Here is an 18,638-nt window from a genome sequence, read left to right as displayed (position 1 = left end):
ATACAGTAAGACTGTTATTCACGTCGGCGGTAACGACTCCCGATTACGCCAATCGGAGGTCACTGAAGTTAATGTTGAGTCGGTGTGTGCAAATGCAAAGACAATGTCAGACTCCGTAGTTTTCTCTGGGCCCCTGTCAAACCTGACCAGTGATGACATGTTTAGCTTTTCTTTTTTTTTGGAGCACTTTACGGTGACGCTCAGCACTTCCTTTACTTTTTTTTAAATTAATCTTTATTAAGTTTCAACAAGTTAAATACAAAAACAGAAGCATAACTAACAACATGAATATATATCATACATGAATATTATACATAATACAAAGTGGTAAAAGTGTTTGCTAATACGAGGAGCCAAGCAATAAAGTGCACAGAGAGATAAGATCTTAAAAGTCCAGTATGTTCAAGGGAAGTAATAGTCTTTTATCTATAGTTCTCCTCCTCCGGAGGTCAGCCAGTACGTGTTTCACGACCATGTAGCTGTCAGTGACTGATTTAAAACCATGGCACATCTGGTTTTCCAAAGTTTCACGGATACAATGCAGATGATGAGCTGAAACAGTTCTTTTTGTTTCGGAGGCATTTTCTCTTCTAGGAGTCCATACATGACTGAATTGTAATTGATATCAAATGAGAGACAGAGTCCTTTCTAGATGATCCAGACCTCTTGAGCTCTGTAACAGTCCATCAAGAGGTGCTGTTGTGTCTCATCTTCTTTAAAGTCAGTCACTGGACAGACTTTGGTTGTAACATAACAGCTCTCACAGGGAGTCTGTTTACAGATCTGAAGAAAGTGAGGACAGGATGTTTGGGGAAAGTTCCTCTCCGAGTCCTCACAGAATTTATTTTAAGATGTTGGGGCCATATGGGCAGAAAATGTTAATTCTTTATCAATAAATACATGTTGATCACACTACACATATTAAATATGAATAAACATAATCAGCTAAATGGTGAAGGATTTATTTAGAGCAAGATTTTCATTTGATCTACATGGAGATATGACAATTTAATGCTATATTATCTCAAGAATCATGGCTGATTATAGGTTTTAACTCTGTTTTGAGTTTTACAGGAACATTTTGTCCAAAACATCATTTGCTTGATCTAAGACAGATAGGGCTCCATTCTTGACAGCCTCTGCTGTCCTCTTTGCTGCATCCAGTGGTGTGTCTGCTCCCTCAGCTGTATAATATCCTGTAACACCTCCTATTAGTGCTCCCACTGCAGCAGATGTCCCTATAACTGCACCTACTGACACTCCAACTGCTCCTCCTGTTGCTCCTGCAGCTGCTGCTGTTTCTCCTCCTGCTGCTGCTCCTCCTGCAGCTGCTGCTGTTCCTCCTGCAGCTGCTCCTCCTGCAGCTGCTGCTGTTCCTCCTGCTGCTGCTCCTCCTGCTGCTGCTCCTCCTGCTGTTGCTTCTCCTATTACTCCAAATGCTTCTGCAGCAGTTGTTGCTGCTTTGGCTAAATCTTTCAATGGGGCTATCTTCTTTAAAACTGTGACAACTAATCCACCCAGCACTACTACACCAAACAAAGCTCCTAACAATGCACCTGTTCCAATACCTGCTAATCTGACCGAAAGCGCCGTGTGTACTCTGCCCTTGGCCTGCTCTCTGACCTCTTCCTCTGACATGTTTCCTGATAACAGTCTTATGTGCTCCTCCTCTTGTTGTATTTCTTCCTCCACTGCTTGTAGCATCTCATTAGTGTAGCAGCTTCCTTTGTTTTTCATCACCATCTTGTCTATTGACTTAAGAAGCTCCTCCACCTGGAACTGGTTGCTTCTGTATTTATCCTTTGGATCTTCGTTCCAGTATTTATTATCAATGACGTGGCACCGGCTGCCACATTTCTTCACCAAATCACTCATCATCTTATTCAGACAGACAAAATCCTCAATTGTCTGTCCTTCAGGGAGCTGGTCACCATGAGTAAAAATAACTGTTGCATATTTGAAGACTTCTTCAGAAAAGTATTGATGTATTTTGTTGATGACAGCCTGCTCCTGCTCTGTGAATCTCTCCACTTTAAGCACAATGAGAAAAGCATGAGGCCCAGGAGAGCACTCTGTGATACACCTCACTATCTCAGGCTTCAGCTCCTCCTCAGACATAACTGTGTCAAAGAAACCAGGAGTGTCGATCAAAGTGATGCTTCTTCCATTGACAGATTTGGTTTTTGATTGACATTTTATTGTTTCAGAGTTGAGATTATGGCTGATCGTGAACAGTTTCTCTCCAAATATGGTGTTAGCCAGGCTGCTTTTCCCATATCCAGTTTTTCCCAGCAGGACAATTCTCCTGTTTGACACTGAAAGACGATAATCAATTAATTAAACTGTACATGTGTGTGTTTTGGTTGTTTTCGTATATAAAAAGAGACACATGAGCTCAATTACAAAAAACGCAGAATGGTGACAGTGCATAAAAAGAGCATATTAATAATCAAAAATATCACATGTATCTAAAGTCTTCTAACAGTACCAATCACTGTTCAACAATATAAGTTAATCTACTGTGGTAAAGAACACTGAGAATCATGTTGTAAACAGCTTTTAATCGGGATGATCAGGTTTTTTGGCTCCGTATTTGATACGGAGTCCGATACAAGACCTATATTTACCTAAATGTCGATTAAATATGTATCTGACACACTGTAATAACAGCTGCACTACTAATCCAAATACTTGGAGGTCCTGGTTCAAAACTATTAAGTTGATAAACTTAAATTATTGATATGATATGGATGGATTTTCTCATCCCTTTAGGTTGAACATTAACCAGAGGTGCTTTATTTGTGTTTGGTGAAGGGACAAATAGAGGTCATGCTTGAACAAAATGGTATGTATTTGTGATTATCTGATTTATTAATCTGGGGCAGTGCTTAAATATAGTCTAAATGTGTCAGACACAGCCCAGATTTGAATACATTTTATTTAACAGAATGTTAAAATGGCTCTACCCTCAAAGATGAACATTCACTAACACTAACTTCCTGCATGTTTTGTTTCTGGGGTGATTTATTTCTACCCCCAAACCAACACATTTTCCCATTTTGCCACCTAAAGTAGTTGATACTAGGAATGAGAAATACATTTTTTAAAAAGACAAAGTGAAAGAAAGTAGGCATGTACAGACAAGAGAGAAGTGACCCAGCCTTCTTTGCAGTCTTCTTTCACACAGGAGGCTGCATGCTTGGCTCCTTCATTTTAAATGATCCAGTACTGATTTGATTGCAATACTTAGCTCTTTCAAATGTGATCATTCAAAGGATAATTTAGCCAAAATATGAGTTTCTGGAATATACGTCATAGTTATGTTAGATTCATATATAATGAGCAGTGTGAACAAATAATAATAACTGAAAAAAGTGACCTTAACTCACCGTCCATGCTGTTAAAAGAAAAATCAGCAAAGATTAAAATTAATTTGGATCTACCAGACGACAGCCCTGTGTGTCTTTTCTCCTGTGCTCTGACGCAGGTTTTATTCTAGTTTCAATTTCACTTTATGTTTGAAGTGTGGGGCCATTTGGTGAGTTCATTCCCTCTCTTGTTGTCCAACAAGAATTAACATGAGACTGCCATCAGGTGTCCAAACATGATATTGGCTATTACAAGGCATTTTCTGGGAGCATTACACAGCATTGCATGCTGCAAATTATAGATAGAAAAGGGACGACAAAAGGTGTAAAATGCACAATTAACTATTATTGAAGGAGAAGTTTGGACAGCTACACACTACGCCAACAAAACATGAATAAACTATAAATTAATTATGGAGTATAGTAATATTACATGTTAATAAATGTTGGAATAAAACAAATATTACACAGGAACAATTATATATAAGAGTAGCCTGTTGCATAGCTGATTAATAGATTTAGTGGCCTACGTTCTTATAGTGTTTGGGTTGGCCACAGTTTAGTGATGGTGGCTTTGCTCTTGTTTCCTGTAATGATGGAGGGATGCTTTTTAGCCATGCTAGCAGCAAGACTGTAAGGATGGCAGAGTTGGTCTGTTGGTTGGTCCACCACTTTGGTTCAGACTGAAATATTTCATCTTTCAGACTTTTCATCTCGCACCACCAGCAGGTCCAAATTTGAGCAGTAGTTTGGTTTAAGACCAAATACCTGCAAAACTAATAACACCCGATCAATGACATAAGCCTCAACTGTACTATTTGTGCTAATTATCAAAACCTAACACACTAAACTAAGATGATGACATGATTAACATTACACCTACTGAACATCATCATGTTAGCATTGCCATTATGAGGATGTTATCATGCTGACATTAGCTGTGCCTCCGTACAGCCTCACAGAGCTGCTAGCATGGCCGTAGACTCTTAGTCTTGTTTCACTCTTTGCAGTAATCTTTGATAAATATATTTTACCTCCTCTTTTATGAAATCAATTTAATTATCCCAATGTACCATTCATAAATTGATTACCTTACCAAGTAAAAACTTTATTTACTCAAATACATTTTTTCCATAGGTTTCAATGTATTAATTGTTCATATTTGCCTTGGTGATATATTATAATCCATAAAGAACCACAACTATTTTTGCAGGAGCATCAGAATGACTTAATCATGTTGTACATGCATTAAGTGAGATTTTCTGGTTAGCTTTTGCAACAGGAAAAAGTGACAAATATTTTAAGAGCAGACAGAAATACAGCCAACAGTGTACACTGGTTTTATTTAAACAATTTTTAAGATCTTTTGAATGCTGTAAAAAAATGTTTTATCTTCATTTTTTGTGGTTACAGTTTACAGTACATGCACTGGACAACACATCAAACCAACACTCTGTAGTTAGCTCATGAAACAGGAATAAGTGTCTGAAGTTTGAAGCTCAGACAAGAAGTACAACTTATTACATATTACATATGAATGAACATAGTCAGCTCAATGATTGCAGATCATTTAGAACAAGATTTTCATGCAATATAAAAGGAGATATGACTTTTTAATGATACATTCTCTCCCACATCTTCAAGAGTCACGGCTCATTTTTTCTCATGACTCTGTTTTAACTTTGGCTGTAATGGTCAGTCCAAAACATCATTTGCTTCATCTAAGACAGATTGGGCTTCATTCTTGACAGCCTCTGCTGCCCTCTCTGCTGCTTCCTGTGGTGTGTCTGCTCCCTCAGCTTTAACATATTCTGTAACACCTCTTATCACTGCTCCCACTACAGCAAATGCCAGTGTAAGTGTGCTTAATGACACTGAAGATACTCCACTCAATGCTACACCCAAGAAAGTTCCGAACAATGCACCTTTTGCAATACCTGCCACTTGGATCAAAAGCCTCTTAAAAACACTGACCTTAGCCTGCTCTCTGATCTCTGACTTGTTTCTAATCTGCTCCTCCTCTTGTTGTATTTCTTCCTCCACTACTTGTAGCATCTTACAGGTGTAGCAGCTTTCATTGTTTGCCAGCACCATTTTGTCTATTGATTTAAGAAGCTCCTCCACCTGGAACTGGTTGCTTCTGTATTTATCCTTTGGGTCTTCGTTCCAGTATTTATTATCAATGACGTGGCACCGGCTGCCACATGTCTTCACCAGATCACTCATCAACTTATTCAGACAGACAAAATCCTCAATTGTCTGTCCTTCAGGGAGCTGGTCTCCATGAGTAAAGACTACTGTTGCGTATTTGAAGACTTCTTCAGAAAAGTATTGATGTATTTTAGTGATGACAGCCTGCTCCTGCTCTGTGAATCTCTCCACTTTAAGCACGATGAGAAAAGCATGAGGCCCAGGAGAGCACTCTGTGATACACCTCACTATCTCAGACTCCAGCTCCTCCTCAGATCTATCTGTGCCAAAGTAACCAGGAGTGTCAATCAAAGTGATGCTTCTTCCATTGACAGATTTGGTTTTGATTGACATTTTATTGTTCCAGAGTTGAGAGAATGGTCGATCTTGAACAGTTTCTCTCCAAATATGGTGTTAGCCAGGCTGCTTTTCCCAGCTTCAGTTTTTCCTAAGATGACAATTCTCATTGTGTTTGACACTGAAAGAGAATAATGTCCATCATTTATGCTGTACATTTGTCTTTTGGCTGTTTTCATATACAAAAAGATACATATAAACTCAATTACAATAAAAATCTTCATTGGTCAAAAATCACATTAGCATAATAAGGGAACGAAGAATGGTGTCAATACATAAAAAGACACCTACGAGCATATTAATGATCATAAACATCATATGTATTTAAAGTCTTCTAACAGTACCAATCACTGTTCAACAATATAAGTTAATCTATTGTGGTAAAGAACACTGAGGATCATGTTGTAAACAACTTTTAATCGGGATGATCAGGTTTTTTGGCCCTGATCCCAATCTGAGTCTATTAACATTGGGTATTTGATACTGAGTCCGATACAAGACCTATATTTACCTAAATGTCGATTAAATATGTATCTGACACACTGTAATAACAGCTGCTCTACTAATCCAAGAATGTGAAAGGAAGTAGGCATGTATACACAAGAGAGAAGTGACCCAGCCTTCTTTGCAGTCTTCTTTCACACAGGAGGCTGCATGCTTGGCTCCTTCATTTTACATGATCCAGTACTGATTTGATTGCAATACTTAGCCCTTTCAAATGTGATCATTCAAAGGATAATTTAGCCAAAATATGAGTTTCTGGAATATACGTCATAGTTATGTTAGATTCATATATAATGAGCAGTGTGAACAAATAATAATAACTGAAAGAAGTGACCTTAACTCACCGTCCATGCTGTTAAAAGAGAAATCAGCAAAGATTAAAATTAATTTGGATCTACCAGACGACAGCCCTGTGTGTCTTTTCTCCTGTGCTCTGACGCAGGTTTTATTCTAGTTTCACTTTCACTTGCTGTTTGAAGTGTGGGGCCATTTGGTGAGTTCATTCCCTCTCTTGTTGTCCAACAAGAATTAACATGAGACTGCCATCAGGTGTCCAAACATGATATTGACTATTACAAGGCATTTTCTGGGAGCATTACACAGCATTGCATGCTGCAAATTATAGATAGAAAAGGGACGACAAAAGGTGTAAAATGCACAATTAACTATTAATGAAGGAGAAGTTTGGACAGCTACACACTACGCCAACAAAACATGAATAAACTATAAATTAATTATGGGGTATAGTAATATTACATGTTAATAAATGTTGGAATAAAACAAATATTACACAGGAACAATTATATATAAGAGTAGCCTGTTGCATAGCTGATTAATAGATTTAGTGGCCTACGTTCTTATAGTGTTTGGGTTGGCCACAGTTTAGTGATGGTGGCTTTGCTCTCGTTTCCTGTAATGATGGAGGGATGCTTTTTAGCCATGCTAGCAGCAAGACTGTAAGGATGGCAGAGTTGGTCTGTTGGTCGGTCCACCACTTTGGTTCAGACTGAAATATTTCATCTTTCAGACTTTTCATCTCGCACCACCAGCAGGTCCAAATTTGAGCAGTAGTTTGGTTTAAGACCAAATACCTGCAAAACTAATAACACCCGATCAATGACATAAGCCTCAACTGTACTATATGTTTTGTGCTAATTATCAAAACCTAACACACTAAACTAAGATGATGACATGATTAACATTACACCTACTGAACATCATCATGTTAGCATTGCCATTATGAGGATGTTATGCTGACATTAGCTGTGCCTCCGTACAGCCTCACAGAGCTGCTAGCATGGCCGTAGACTCTTAGTCTTGTTTCACTCTTTGCAGTAATCTTTGATAAATATATTTTACCTCCTCTTTTATGAAATCAATTTAATTATCCCAATGTACCATTCATAAATTGATTACCTTACCAAGTAAAAACTTTATTTACTCAAATACATTTTTTCCATAGGTTTCAATGTATTAATTGTTCATATTTGCCTTGGTGATATATTATAATCCATAAAGAACCACAACTATTTTTGCAGGAGCATCAGAATGACTTAATCATGTTGTACATGCATTAAGTGAGATTTTCTGGTTAGCTTTTGCAACAGGAAAAAGTGACAAATATTTTAAGAGCAGACAGAAATACAGCCAACAGTGTACACTGGTTTTATTTAAACAATTTTTAAGATCTTTTGAATGCTGTAAAAAATGTTTTATCTTCATTTTTGTGGTTACAGTTTACAGTACATGCACTGGACAACACATCAAACCAACACTCTGTAGTTAGCTCATGAAACAGGAATAAGTGTCTGAAGTTTGAAGCTCAGACAAGAAGTACAACTTATTACATATTACATATGAATGAACATAGTCAGCTCAATGATTGCAGATCATTTAGAACAAGATTTTCATGCAATATAAAAGGAGATATGACTTTTTAATGATACATTCTCTCCCACATCTTCAAGAGTCACGGCTCATTTTTTCTCATGACTCTGTTTTAACTTTGGCTGTAATGGTCAGTCCAAAACATCATTTGCTTCATCTAAGACAGATTGGGCTTCATTCTTGACAGCCTCTGCTGCCCTCTCTGCTGCTTCCTGTGGTGTGTCTGCTCCCTCAGCTTTAACATATTCTGTAACACCTCTTATCACTGCTCCCACTACAGCAAATGCCAGTGTAAGTGTGCTTAATGACACTGAAGATACTCCACTCAATGCTACACCCAAGAAAGTTCCGAACAATGCACCTTTTGCAATACCTGCCACTTGGATCAAAAGCCTCTTAAAAACACTGACCTTAGCCTGCTCTCTGATCTCTGACTTGTTTCTAATCTGCTCCTCCTCTTGTTGTATTTCTTCCTCCACTACTTGTAGCATCTTACAGGTGTAGCAGCTTTCATTGTTTGCCAGCACCATTTTGTCTATTGATTTAAGAAGCTCCTCCACCTGGAACTGGTTGCTTCTGTATTTATCCTTTGGGTCTTCGTTCCAGTATTTATTATCAATGACGTGGCACCGGCTGCCACATGTCTTCACCAGATCACTCATCAACTTATTCAGACAGACAAAATCCTCAATTGTCTGTCCTTCAGGGAGCTGGTCTCCATGAGTAAAGACTACTGTTGCGTATTTGAAGACTTCTTCAGAAAAGTATTGATGTATTTTAGTGATGACAGCCTGCTCCTGCTCTGTGAATCTCTCCACTTTAAGCACGATGAGAAAAGCATGAGGCCCAGGAGAGCACTCTGTGATACACCTCACTATCTCAGACTCCAGCTCCTCCTCAGATCTATCTGTGCCAAAGTAACCAGGAGTGTCAATCAAAGTGATGCTTCTTCCATTGACAGATTTGGTTTTTGATTGACATTTTATTGTTCCAGAGTTGAGAGAATGGTCGATCTTGAACAGTTTCTCTCCAAATATGGTGTTAGCCAGGCTGCTTTTCCCAGCTTCAGTTTTTCCTAAGATGACAATTCTCATTGTGTTTGACACTGAAAGAGAATAATGTCCATCATTTATGCTGTACATTTGTCTTTTGGCTGTTTTCATATACAAAAAGATACATATAAACTCAATTACAATAAAAATCTTCATTGGTCAAAAATCACATTAGCATAATAAGGGAACGAAGAATGGTGTCAATACATAAAAAGACACCTACGAGCATATTAATGATCATAAACATCATATGTATTTAAAGTCTTCTAACAGTACCAATCACTGTTCAACAATATAAGTTAATCTATTGTGGTAAAGAACACTGAGGATCATGTTGTAAACAACTTTTAATCGGGATGATCAGGTTTTTTGGCCCTGATCCCAATCTGAGTCTATTAACATTGGGTATTTGATACTGAGTCCGATACAAGACCTATATTTACCTAAATGTCGATTAAATATGTATCTGACACACTGTAATAACAGCTGCTCTACTAATCCAAGAATGTGAAAGGAAGTAGGCATGTATACACAAGAGAGAAGTGACCCAGCCTTCTTTGCAGTCTTCTTTCACACAGGAGGCTGCATGCTTGGCTCCTTCATTTTACATGATCCAGTACTGATTTGATTGCAATACTTAGCCCTTTCAAATGTGATCATTCAAAGGATAATTTAGCCAAAATATGAGTTTCTGGAATATACGTCATAGTTATGTTAGATTCATATATAATGAGCAGTGTGAACAAATAATAATAACTGAAAGAAGTGACCTTAACTCACCGTCCATGCTGTTAAAAGAGAAATCAGCAAAGATTAAAATTAATTTGGATCTACCAGACGACAGCCCTGTGTGTCTTTTCTCCTGTGCTCTGACGCAGGTTTTATTCTAGTTTCACTTTCACTTGCTGTTTGAAGTGTGGGGCCATTTGGTGAGTTCATTCCCTCTCTTGTTGTCCAACAAGAATTAACATGAGACTGCCATCAGGTGTCCAAACATGATATTGACTATTACAAGGCATTTTCTGGGAGCATTACACAGCATTGCATGCTGCAAATTATAGATAGAAAAGGGACGACAAAAGGTGTAAAATGCACAATTAACTATTAATGAAGGAGAAGTTTGGACAGCTACACACTACGCCAACAAAACATGAATAAACTATAAATTAATTATGGGGTATAGTAATATTACATGTTAATAAATGTTGGAATAAAACAAATATTACACAGGAACAATTATATATAAGAGTAGCCTGTTGCATAGCTGATTAATAGATTTAGTGGCCTACGTTCTTATAGTGTTTGGGTTGGCCACAGTTTAGTGATGGTGGCTTTGCTCTCGTTTCCTGTAATGATGGAGGGATGCTTTTTAGCCATGCTAGCAGCAAGACTGTAAGGATGGCAGAGTTGGTCTGTTGGTCGGTCCACCACTTTGGTTCAGACTGAAATATTTCATCTTTCAGACTTTTCATCTCGCACCACCAGCAGGTCCAAATTTGAGCAGTAGTTTGGTTTAAGACAAAAAACCTGCAGAACTAATAACACCCGATCAATGACAAAAGCCTCAACTGTACTATATGTTTTGTGCTAATTATCAAAAACCTAACACACTAAACTAAAATGATGACATGATTAGCATCACACCTACTGAACATCATCATGTTAGCATTGCCATTATGAGGATGTTATCATGCTGTGCCTCCGTACAGCCTCACAGAGCTGCTAGCATGGCCGTAGACTCTTAGTCTTGTTTCACTCTTTGCAGTAATCTTTGATAAACATATTTGGCCTCCTCTGTTATGAAATTGTTTTAATTATCCCAATGTACCATTCATAAACTGATTACCCTAAAAACTAAATTTGCTAAAATAAACTTTTTCATAGGTTTCAATGTATTGAGTGCTCATATTTGCCTCGCTGATACGTTGTAATCCACAAAGAACCACAACTACTTTAGCAGGAGCATCAGAAGCGATATTTTCTGGTTAGCTTTTGCAACAGGAAACGGTGAGCAATGACAGGAATACAGAAACAGCACATCAAACCAACACTCTGTGGTTAGCTCGTGAAACAGGAATATGTGACAATAAGCTCAGACAAGAAGTACAACCTATTACATATATATGAATAAACATAATCGATGGTCAAATATCTTTTAGACCAAGATTTTCATTTAATCTACAGGGAGATATGACTTTTTAATTATATATTATCTCTCCCTTCTTCAAGAGTCACAGCTCATTATAGGCTTTGACTGTTTTAATTTTGGCTGATGTTACTGTTCGTAACATCATTTGCTGCATCATTGACAAATAGGGCTCCGTTCTTGACAGCCTCTCCCTTTGCTGCTTCCTGTGGTGTGTCTTCACACTACTACACCATAAAAAGCTCCTAACAATGCACCTGTTCCAATACATGCCAGTTTGATCAAAAGCTTTATAAGTACGCTGCCTTTAGCCTGCTCTCTGAGATATTTCCTGCTTTTCCCAGCTTCAGTTTTTCCTATAATGACAATTCTTCTGTTTGACACTGAAAGAGAATAATGTCCATCAGTAATACTGTGCATTTGTCTTTTGGCTGTTTTTATATGTAAGAAGATACACATGAGCTCAATTACAATAAAAAATACTCATTGGTCAAAACGCACAATGAAAAGGGAAAGCAGTTCGTACTTATAAAATAGCTGCATAAATAAAAAGAGGCCCACAAGCATATTAATGATCAAGATGTATGTATGTATCTAATTTCTTCTAAGTACCAATCACAGTTCACAAAGAAGATCGATGGCAGCTATCTAAGTGTAACACCTGCACACTGTAAAAAATGATTTAAAATGATTGTCAAATGATCAATCATTTTTTACAGTGTGCAGGTGTTATAATAACATACTAACATAATAATAACAACAGCTATTATTTAGATTTCTGCATCTTGCAACTTAATGTGCAGTGTTTACTTACCGTCCATGCTGTCAAAACTGTGGAGTGACAAGACTGCCAGAGTTTATGTGAATATGTTTCCTGTATCTTAGTTTGGATGCCAGTTTTTTTGTTTGATTGTTTTTTACCTTGACTAAATACTCAAGATGTTTCCTATAGAAGACTCAGCTACAGCAGAAACTGTCAGTTTAGACAGTAAATATAAACAAACATTTCACGCTGTCAAACACAAATAGTTCAGCTGTAAGTCTAGATGAACTCATTCCAACCGTACTCAGACCTGGGGGGCAGTTGGGTTGACGAGAAGGGAATGTTAGGAGCACTTTAGTGACTTTTGGACACAAATAAAGTGTCCCATCAGAGCACAGGTCTGGTTACCTGCTGAAATATACATTGACTGTAAAGTAAAGGGTACTTTAAGGTCCTGAAAACATTTTCTCAAGCAGCTTGTTACTCTGGGTGATGGAGTCCTACATGAGCACAAATCTGAGCAGGGCTTCATTGGAAAAGGGTGATGTCATGTATGAATGCACCAATCAGAGTTTAGCGATATTTCAATACAAAGTCTGATGACAGTTGTGGGACTGTTTACTCATGTTGCTGCTGACAATCAAATGTGATCAAACCACACAGCAGTGACTGCAGCAGACATGCCGTACTGCTGCTGCTGCTATTGCAGTGACTTCTCTTGATTTCAGAAAGTCTGAATAAATACACATCTCTCTGTCAAACCAAGCAGCTTCCCCACTTTATAACATTCTCCACGTAACATTCACAAGTTAACAATAATAGGTTGTTTTATCTGTACTTTCTCTGGATAACTTAGATATGAGTTTTGAGTTAAAGAAATATCACTATTCATTAAAACTTGTCATTCAGAATGTCTACTCTCTTATCAGCATGTATGCTGATCCTTTTAAAGGATAACATAGGATAAGGATAAGGAAAACTTTAACTCACAGTCCACAATGTCAGTATAGAAAAAAGTGCATTTTTGTCACCCATTTCATTTCCTTACTGAATACACGGTGACAGAGGGAGTGAAGTTGCAATTGTCTTTTTAATTGCAGTACGAAAGCTTCAACACATAGTGTAACCACAATCACCGCACATACCGCATTCCATCACATGCTTTAAAATGAAATTATTATTGGTTTTGCTAAAAAAAAGAAACTTTATTTACTCAAATTACATTCTTTCCAACGTTTCAATACTGATACTTTGTTATCAAGACAAAATGACAGCTGAAGTATTTTTTTCCAAAACCTTATTAACAAAAAAAAAATAGGGATATTGAACAAATCTTTCTGAGGTTGTGATGAGAATGCCCACGAGAGGCTTCCCCATCACCAACCAGAGTGGCTGTGTGTCTCAGATACAGTAAATACATTTCTTCCCAATTAAAAACTTCTCTTCTGCTGTTCCAGTGTGTTGACTTCATTTTGATTTTAACAGCACTGCAAGCTGACTTTGTCACACCATAATGTAAAATCCCACATTTAAATTGTTCATGTTATACTTGTGTTGCACATTAAGCACAGGTCAATTCACATTAGAGGTTAAATAATGGCATTGCAGATATCTGGGCATACACAACAGGATAACAGGACATCTCTTTTCAGCATTTTACAGATAGACGCCAAAAGGAAAGAGTCAGTATTTTTTGTCAGAAATTCAGCCACTCAAGCTCTTATCCTCTTTATTTCTGTTCTTCATCACTCAATGTGTCTTCCTCCTTCATCTCTTTTCTTCTCAGGCACTGACAAACACTAGTCTGGCAGAATAGGCCAGGTCAGCGAGGTAAAGCAGGAAGTTGAGGGCAGTGAGCACCGCCACAGTGATCAGTTTTGACGATGCCTGGGTTCTACGCTGGTACTGTTTGTCAAACTGGAACACGGGCCAGATGATGGTAGCGGTCAAGTACATGATAACCGCCAGGAGCCCGTAAGCTGACAGGAACTTGGAGAAGGGGATGGGGAGACAGCCGGTGCACTCGCCCACACACAGCACCACCACAGCCATGGAGAGGATGAAGCAGATGCAATACACGGCCATGCACCACTTGAGCGCTGCGTGGTGGTCATACGACACAGGGTCGCTGACCAGGATGAAGATAACACAGGCCACAAAGGTCTGGCACACCTTCAACAGGCCTGGTGCCGTAGCCATGTAACCTGCCACCTCTCCTGGCCTCGCTTTTGTCAGGGTCACCTCCCCCATGTAGGCTACCGCTGCCAGGCAGGAGAAAATGGTGGAGGCAATGCGATAGTCGCGAACCTCGCCATAGAACCGCTGGTCCTTAAGGAAAAAAAGTGGGAAGATGACAGAGGCAGAGAGGCAGAGGAGGGCAGCATAGCAGGCGATAGTGATGGGGAAATTGGACCAAGACACTGGGGCTCGGGCCTGGAGGCCGCACTGCTCCACCAGCAGGACCAGCAGGGTGCAGGCGAAGCTGAACGCCCAGCAGAAGATGCACCAGTCAGCCATGCCTCCGTGGGGCAGTGAGGCTCCATGTGCTGCGACACTGAACGCCACGCAGGTGAACAGCAGGGCAGCTACACGCACCCATAGCAGCTGGGAGGTGGGAAACACGATCAGTGGCATGATGGGATATCACAATCAGTCAGGAGATGAAAGTGGCTTCTGTAGTCCAGCGAGGATTAAGATGAGTCTTTAATACTGAATGTGAGACCTTGTGTTGGCTGCTTGTCACACACTCTGTCAATGTTTGTCACATATCCTGCAGAAGACAATAAAAGAAATGGTTTGGTGAAAAGATGATGTGATTTTAGAATATGTAGATGCAAAATGCAAGCAAGGTATTACTGTACAGTAGATCGGTGAAATACAAACATCCTAGGCTTAACTTCTTAAGTAGAGATTTGAACTTATTCTGCTTTCTTATAAATGCTGTAGCCCTAACTTAATGATGCCACTTAATGATGAACAGCCCATAATAAAGCAATGCTCAGTTGTCCAGTCTTAACTGCAGTCCTATTTACTGTCAAAAACATGCTATATTGGTGCCACATGTTTTGCTAAAAGTTATCAACAGGCATGTTTGTCTATAGGCTAATTGAAGCCTAATGTATTGGGTAGATTACAAACAAAACTAATGTCAAATGGTGAGAAACTGCAACATCAAAGCTGCTCATTTGATTATTAATGAGTTGTTCATCCCTGACTGACATCTCTAGGCTCAAACTAAAGTTGTGCAAAGACTGGAATGTGTGAGGAACCTTGGTTGGCTGTTCAAGCTGTGACCTGTGCAGGGTAGGTAAACAGAAGAGGAAGTTTGCCTGCTTCATCCTGAAGGAGTTGGAAAGGCATTATTTTTTTCCGTAAACTTTCCGCCAGCACTCCCTCTGATTGGCTAGTGCTCGTTGCTTCTGTTGGTTAGGTTGGTTAAGGTTATGGATAGGGTGGGGTTAGGGAGAGTAGGGCCGGGACTTGGCGGAAAGCTGGTGGGGAAAGTCCCTCAGTCCAAAACGGAAGTACATTTATAACTCTGTGATGGTTTTTAGTTCCAGTCAAGTCAATTTTATTCATACATCCCTTGAAACAGATATAACCTTTATTTAATCAGGTAATCTCATTGAGATCCAGATCTAAACATAGCTAGGCATAACAAGAGCACATACAGCATCAGAGACAGTCACATACACCATTAATTAGATTCAAAGTTTAAAGTTTAAAATTGGCCAGTGGGGTGAAACATTCAAGTTTTAACATCCTCTATAATTAATTCCATTTATAAGGTGCAAAGTAGTGGAAGGCAGTCTTCCCAAGCTCAGATGGGTAACTAGTTAAACAGGCCTGAGATCTGGTTTGCAGTGCAGTAAGCAGTGGTTATAAATTTGAGAAGTGATATACTGAGGCAGCTTTTGCAGGAGACCTATATAACTATAAAAGATAGAATGTAGTTCTCTTCTTGTTGATAGTGAGGACCAGCCTGCTTTTTCATATAATAGGCTACACAGTGATGAGTATGATATGTATCTCCTGTAATAAAAGCACAATGATAAAACTGCATCCAGTTGTTTTAAGGTAGAGCGAGCAGCATGAGAGTAAAGAACGTCTAAAAGATCGTCAAGCACAGACATGATGGTTGACTGTACAGTCATTTTCCTGTCGTCACGACAGAAACATGCTTTATTCCGATATAAGAGACCCATTCTTATCTTTCTGGGCCAGTTGCTCCACATGCTGTTTAAAAGCCAAATTCCCAGGTATTTACAAGATAAAGAGAGATAAGGGAAACCTCCACCAAAAAAAAAACTGTACATGGGAAACATGGTACCAATTATGTTTGCTTTCACAGAATATATTCAAGTGAGGCAATGTACCTTTTGTCACAGTGGCTGTGTGCCCTTGCCAAATTTTATCAAAACATGCAGAATTTGAGCATTTTAAATTGCAGTTCTGGTGTTTGACAAACTGGTAATAGTCTAGTGTGCTGCAGATGCAGATGCTGTGGTTACAGGTCAAACTTTTAACTTAACCTAGAAAGGCCTGGGGACGGTGCATCTCTCACGGAGAAAAACATGCTCCCTCATTCCTCCAATGCAAAGCCTCTGAATCGCTAACTTCATTAGTCTTTGAGCCATTAACGCGATGCCACACTTCCTGTCCTGTGTATGACACTCATCCACAGGAAGCAGCTCTGACGAGCTAATGGCACGCCCGCAGGAAACCCGCACCAGCAACACAAACCAAATGAGCACATTGTCAGACATAATGGAAATCAAGCATGGAGTTTGAGTTAGAAATGCAGCTCTTTTCATCTGAGATATCAGTTGATAATACAAAAAAAAAAAAAAAACTCCTCTTTAACACGAGCTCCATATTTATATTATTTCTGGTGAAATCTGTGGGTTTAAACTGGGTGACAGGTCATGCTCAATGATAAAAACCAAACCTGCTGAAGCATACTGAGAAAGATGTGGTTGTGTGGTGTACGTGGCCTCATGCCGTTGCTGCTTAGCGGAAACCAGACCTCGGTTTGCTTTTTTGGTTTGATAGTATGAACACCATGGATGCCTAGTTGGTTCTTAACATAAACATACCTGGGTGTTACTGTGTATCACTGTATATATCTTAAATGTTATAGATGATCGTTTACACTGGCGTGAAATGAGTGCACATGAACAGAGAAAGCTTCTTAAAACTAACTACACACCTGAACCTCTTTTACATTCTTCTTTTAAGAGAAACAAGGCTGCAAGCAGACGCGGCAGCATTATAATGAAGCCACACATTAAAACTGGCATATTAAGTGAGTGAAGAAGAGGTTTTCCGTCCCAAATAGCGGACATACCGCGCCCAGAGGGCTGTGCCATAATACCAGCTCTTTCCCCATGTTCCAAAAATAGACCAAGATAAACGCTAGCTGCTGACTTCTACATAAACTCTGTGCGAAAGAAATACAAGTCTGAAGATTGATCTTACCAATTTCTAGGTTGGGAGCTGTTTTGTTATAAGCTTAAAGTTCCTGGAACACCGTGCGTAGGCCACTTGAAGGCGCATCTCCTGCTCTCATCCATCAATAGCTCACAGCACATTGTATCCCACGCCCCGCACTGGCCATATTTGGTAAACTGTTGAAACCCTCTCCAAGTCTCAGTAAGGTCATCGCAGTTCCTCTTTTTCATATTGCGTCAGTAAAAAAATAAATAAATAGCCGTGAGTCTAAATTCGCATCACTCTGGCATACTGAATGCAAATAGGAATTATGTCTTTGGTAAAGATTTGTAATTGGTGTGCCCACTTTCCCCACATCCGCTTGTAGCTACTTATGCCTCGGTTAGAAAAGCAGTTCACAAGAACAGGAAGAGTAAAAGGGTTAGCAGACTGTATTTTTTTTTTCTTTCTTAGGTGTAGCCGTGAATTCATTGCAGTAAAAAATCTGACATCTTTTCCTTATGCATGCAAGTTTGCAGCAAACAGCAGTTGTATAAAACGTACATAAACTTATATATATATGTGTATATATATATATATATATATATATATATATCAAATAATGCACTGTTGTAATAATAATGATCTAGTAGTGATAATAATTCATTGTTACAGCTCTATGAAAATATGTTAATTGGAATTTACCCAGAGTGTAGAACTTTTTCAGTCCAAATAGACTTCAAAACGTCATAAAATCGGATTTAAAAAATACATCAAAAGCAGTAAAAAATAAATGTACTGCTAAACAACCACAAAGCAACTGATTACAACAGTTGCCTTGTGGTTGCATTACATTCAGCTCTTTGAAGACGACGATATTATTGTTAAAAAATAGTGAGTCCAGAAAGAAGATATTGGGGTACTGGCCCCTAACCAGTGGC

The 18,638-nt window shown here is 38.9% G+C and overlaps 2 protein-coding genes and 1 pseudogene across 3 annotated transcripts; all 3 read right to left on the bottom strand.

Annotated features, from left to right (window-relative positions):
- Positions 1-211: 211 nt before the first annotated feature.
- LOC122870686 lies at positions 212-10,865 on the bottom strand. Its single transcript, XM_044185048.1, has 4 exons — positions 10,139-10,865; positions 8,441-9,411; positions 6,764-6,869; positions 212-2,315 (listed from the first exon to the last, which is right to left on the bottom strand). Exons 1-4 carry the CDS (start codon positions 10,143-10,145, stop codon positions 1,069-1,071), a joined length of 2,331 nt encoding a protein of 776 aa, XP_044040983.1. The 5' UTR covers positions 10,146-10,865; the 3' UTR covers positions 212-1,068.
- Positions 4,686-6,036, bottom strand: LOC122869906 (annotated as a pseudogene).
- Positions 10,866-13,338: 2,473 nt separating the features above from the next.
- LOC122869908 (myeloid-associated differentiation marker homolog) lies at positions 13,339-18,016 on the bottom strand. Of its 2 annotated transcripts, XM_044183310.1 has the most exons (3): positions 17,746-18,016; positions 15,537-15,606; positions 13,339-15,037 (listed from the first exon to the last, which is right to left on the bottom strand). In XM_044183310.1, exon 3 carries the CDS (start codon positions 14,899-14,901, stop codon positions 14,050-14,052), a length of 852 nt encoding a protein of 283 aa, XP_044039245.1. In that variant the 5' UTR covers positions 14,902-15,037; positions 15,537-15,606; positions 17,746-18,016; the 3' UTR covers positions 13,339-14,049. The 2 variants fall into 2 exon arrangements, with proteins under 2 accessions (XP_044039245.1, XP_044039244.1); XM_044183309.1 differs by lacking the exon at positions 15,537-15,606 and having other exon boundaries at positions 17,746-18,015.
- Between the last annotated feature and the right edge of the window lie 622 nt (positions 18,017-18,638).

Source organism: Siniperca chuatsi, linkage group LG22 (genome assembly GCF_020085105.1).
Source record: "Siniperca chuatsi isolate FFG_IHB_CAS linkage group LG22, ASM2008510v1, whole genome shotgun sequence".
Lineage (NCBI taxonomy): Eukaryota > Metazoa > Chordata > Actinopteri > Centrarchiformes > Sinipercidae > Siniperca > Siniperca chuatsi.
This window is presented reverse-complemented; position numbering and strand designations above follow the sequence as displayed.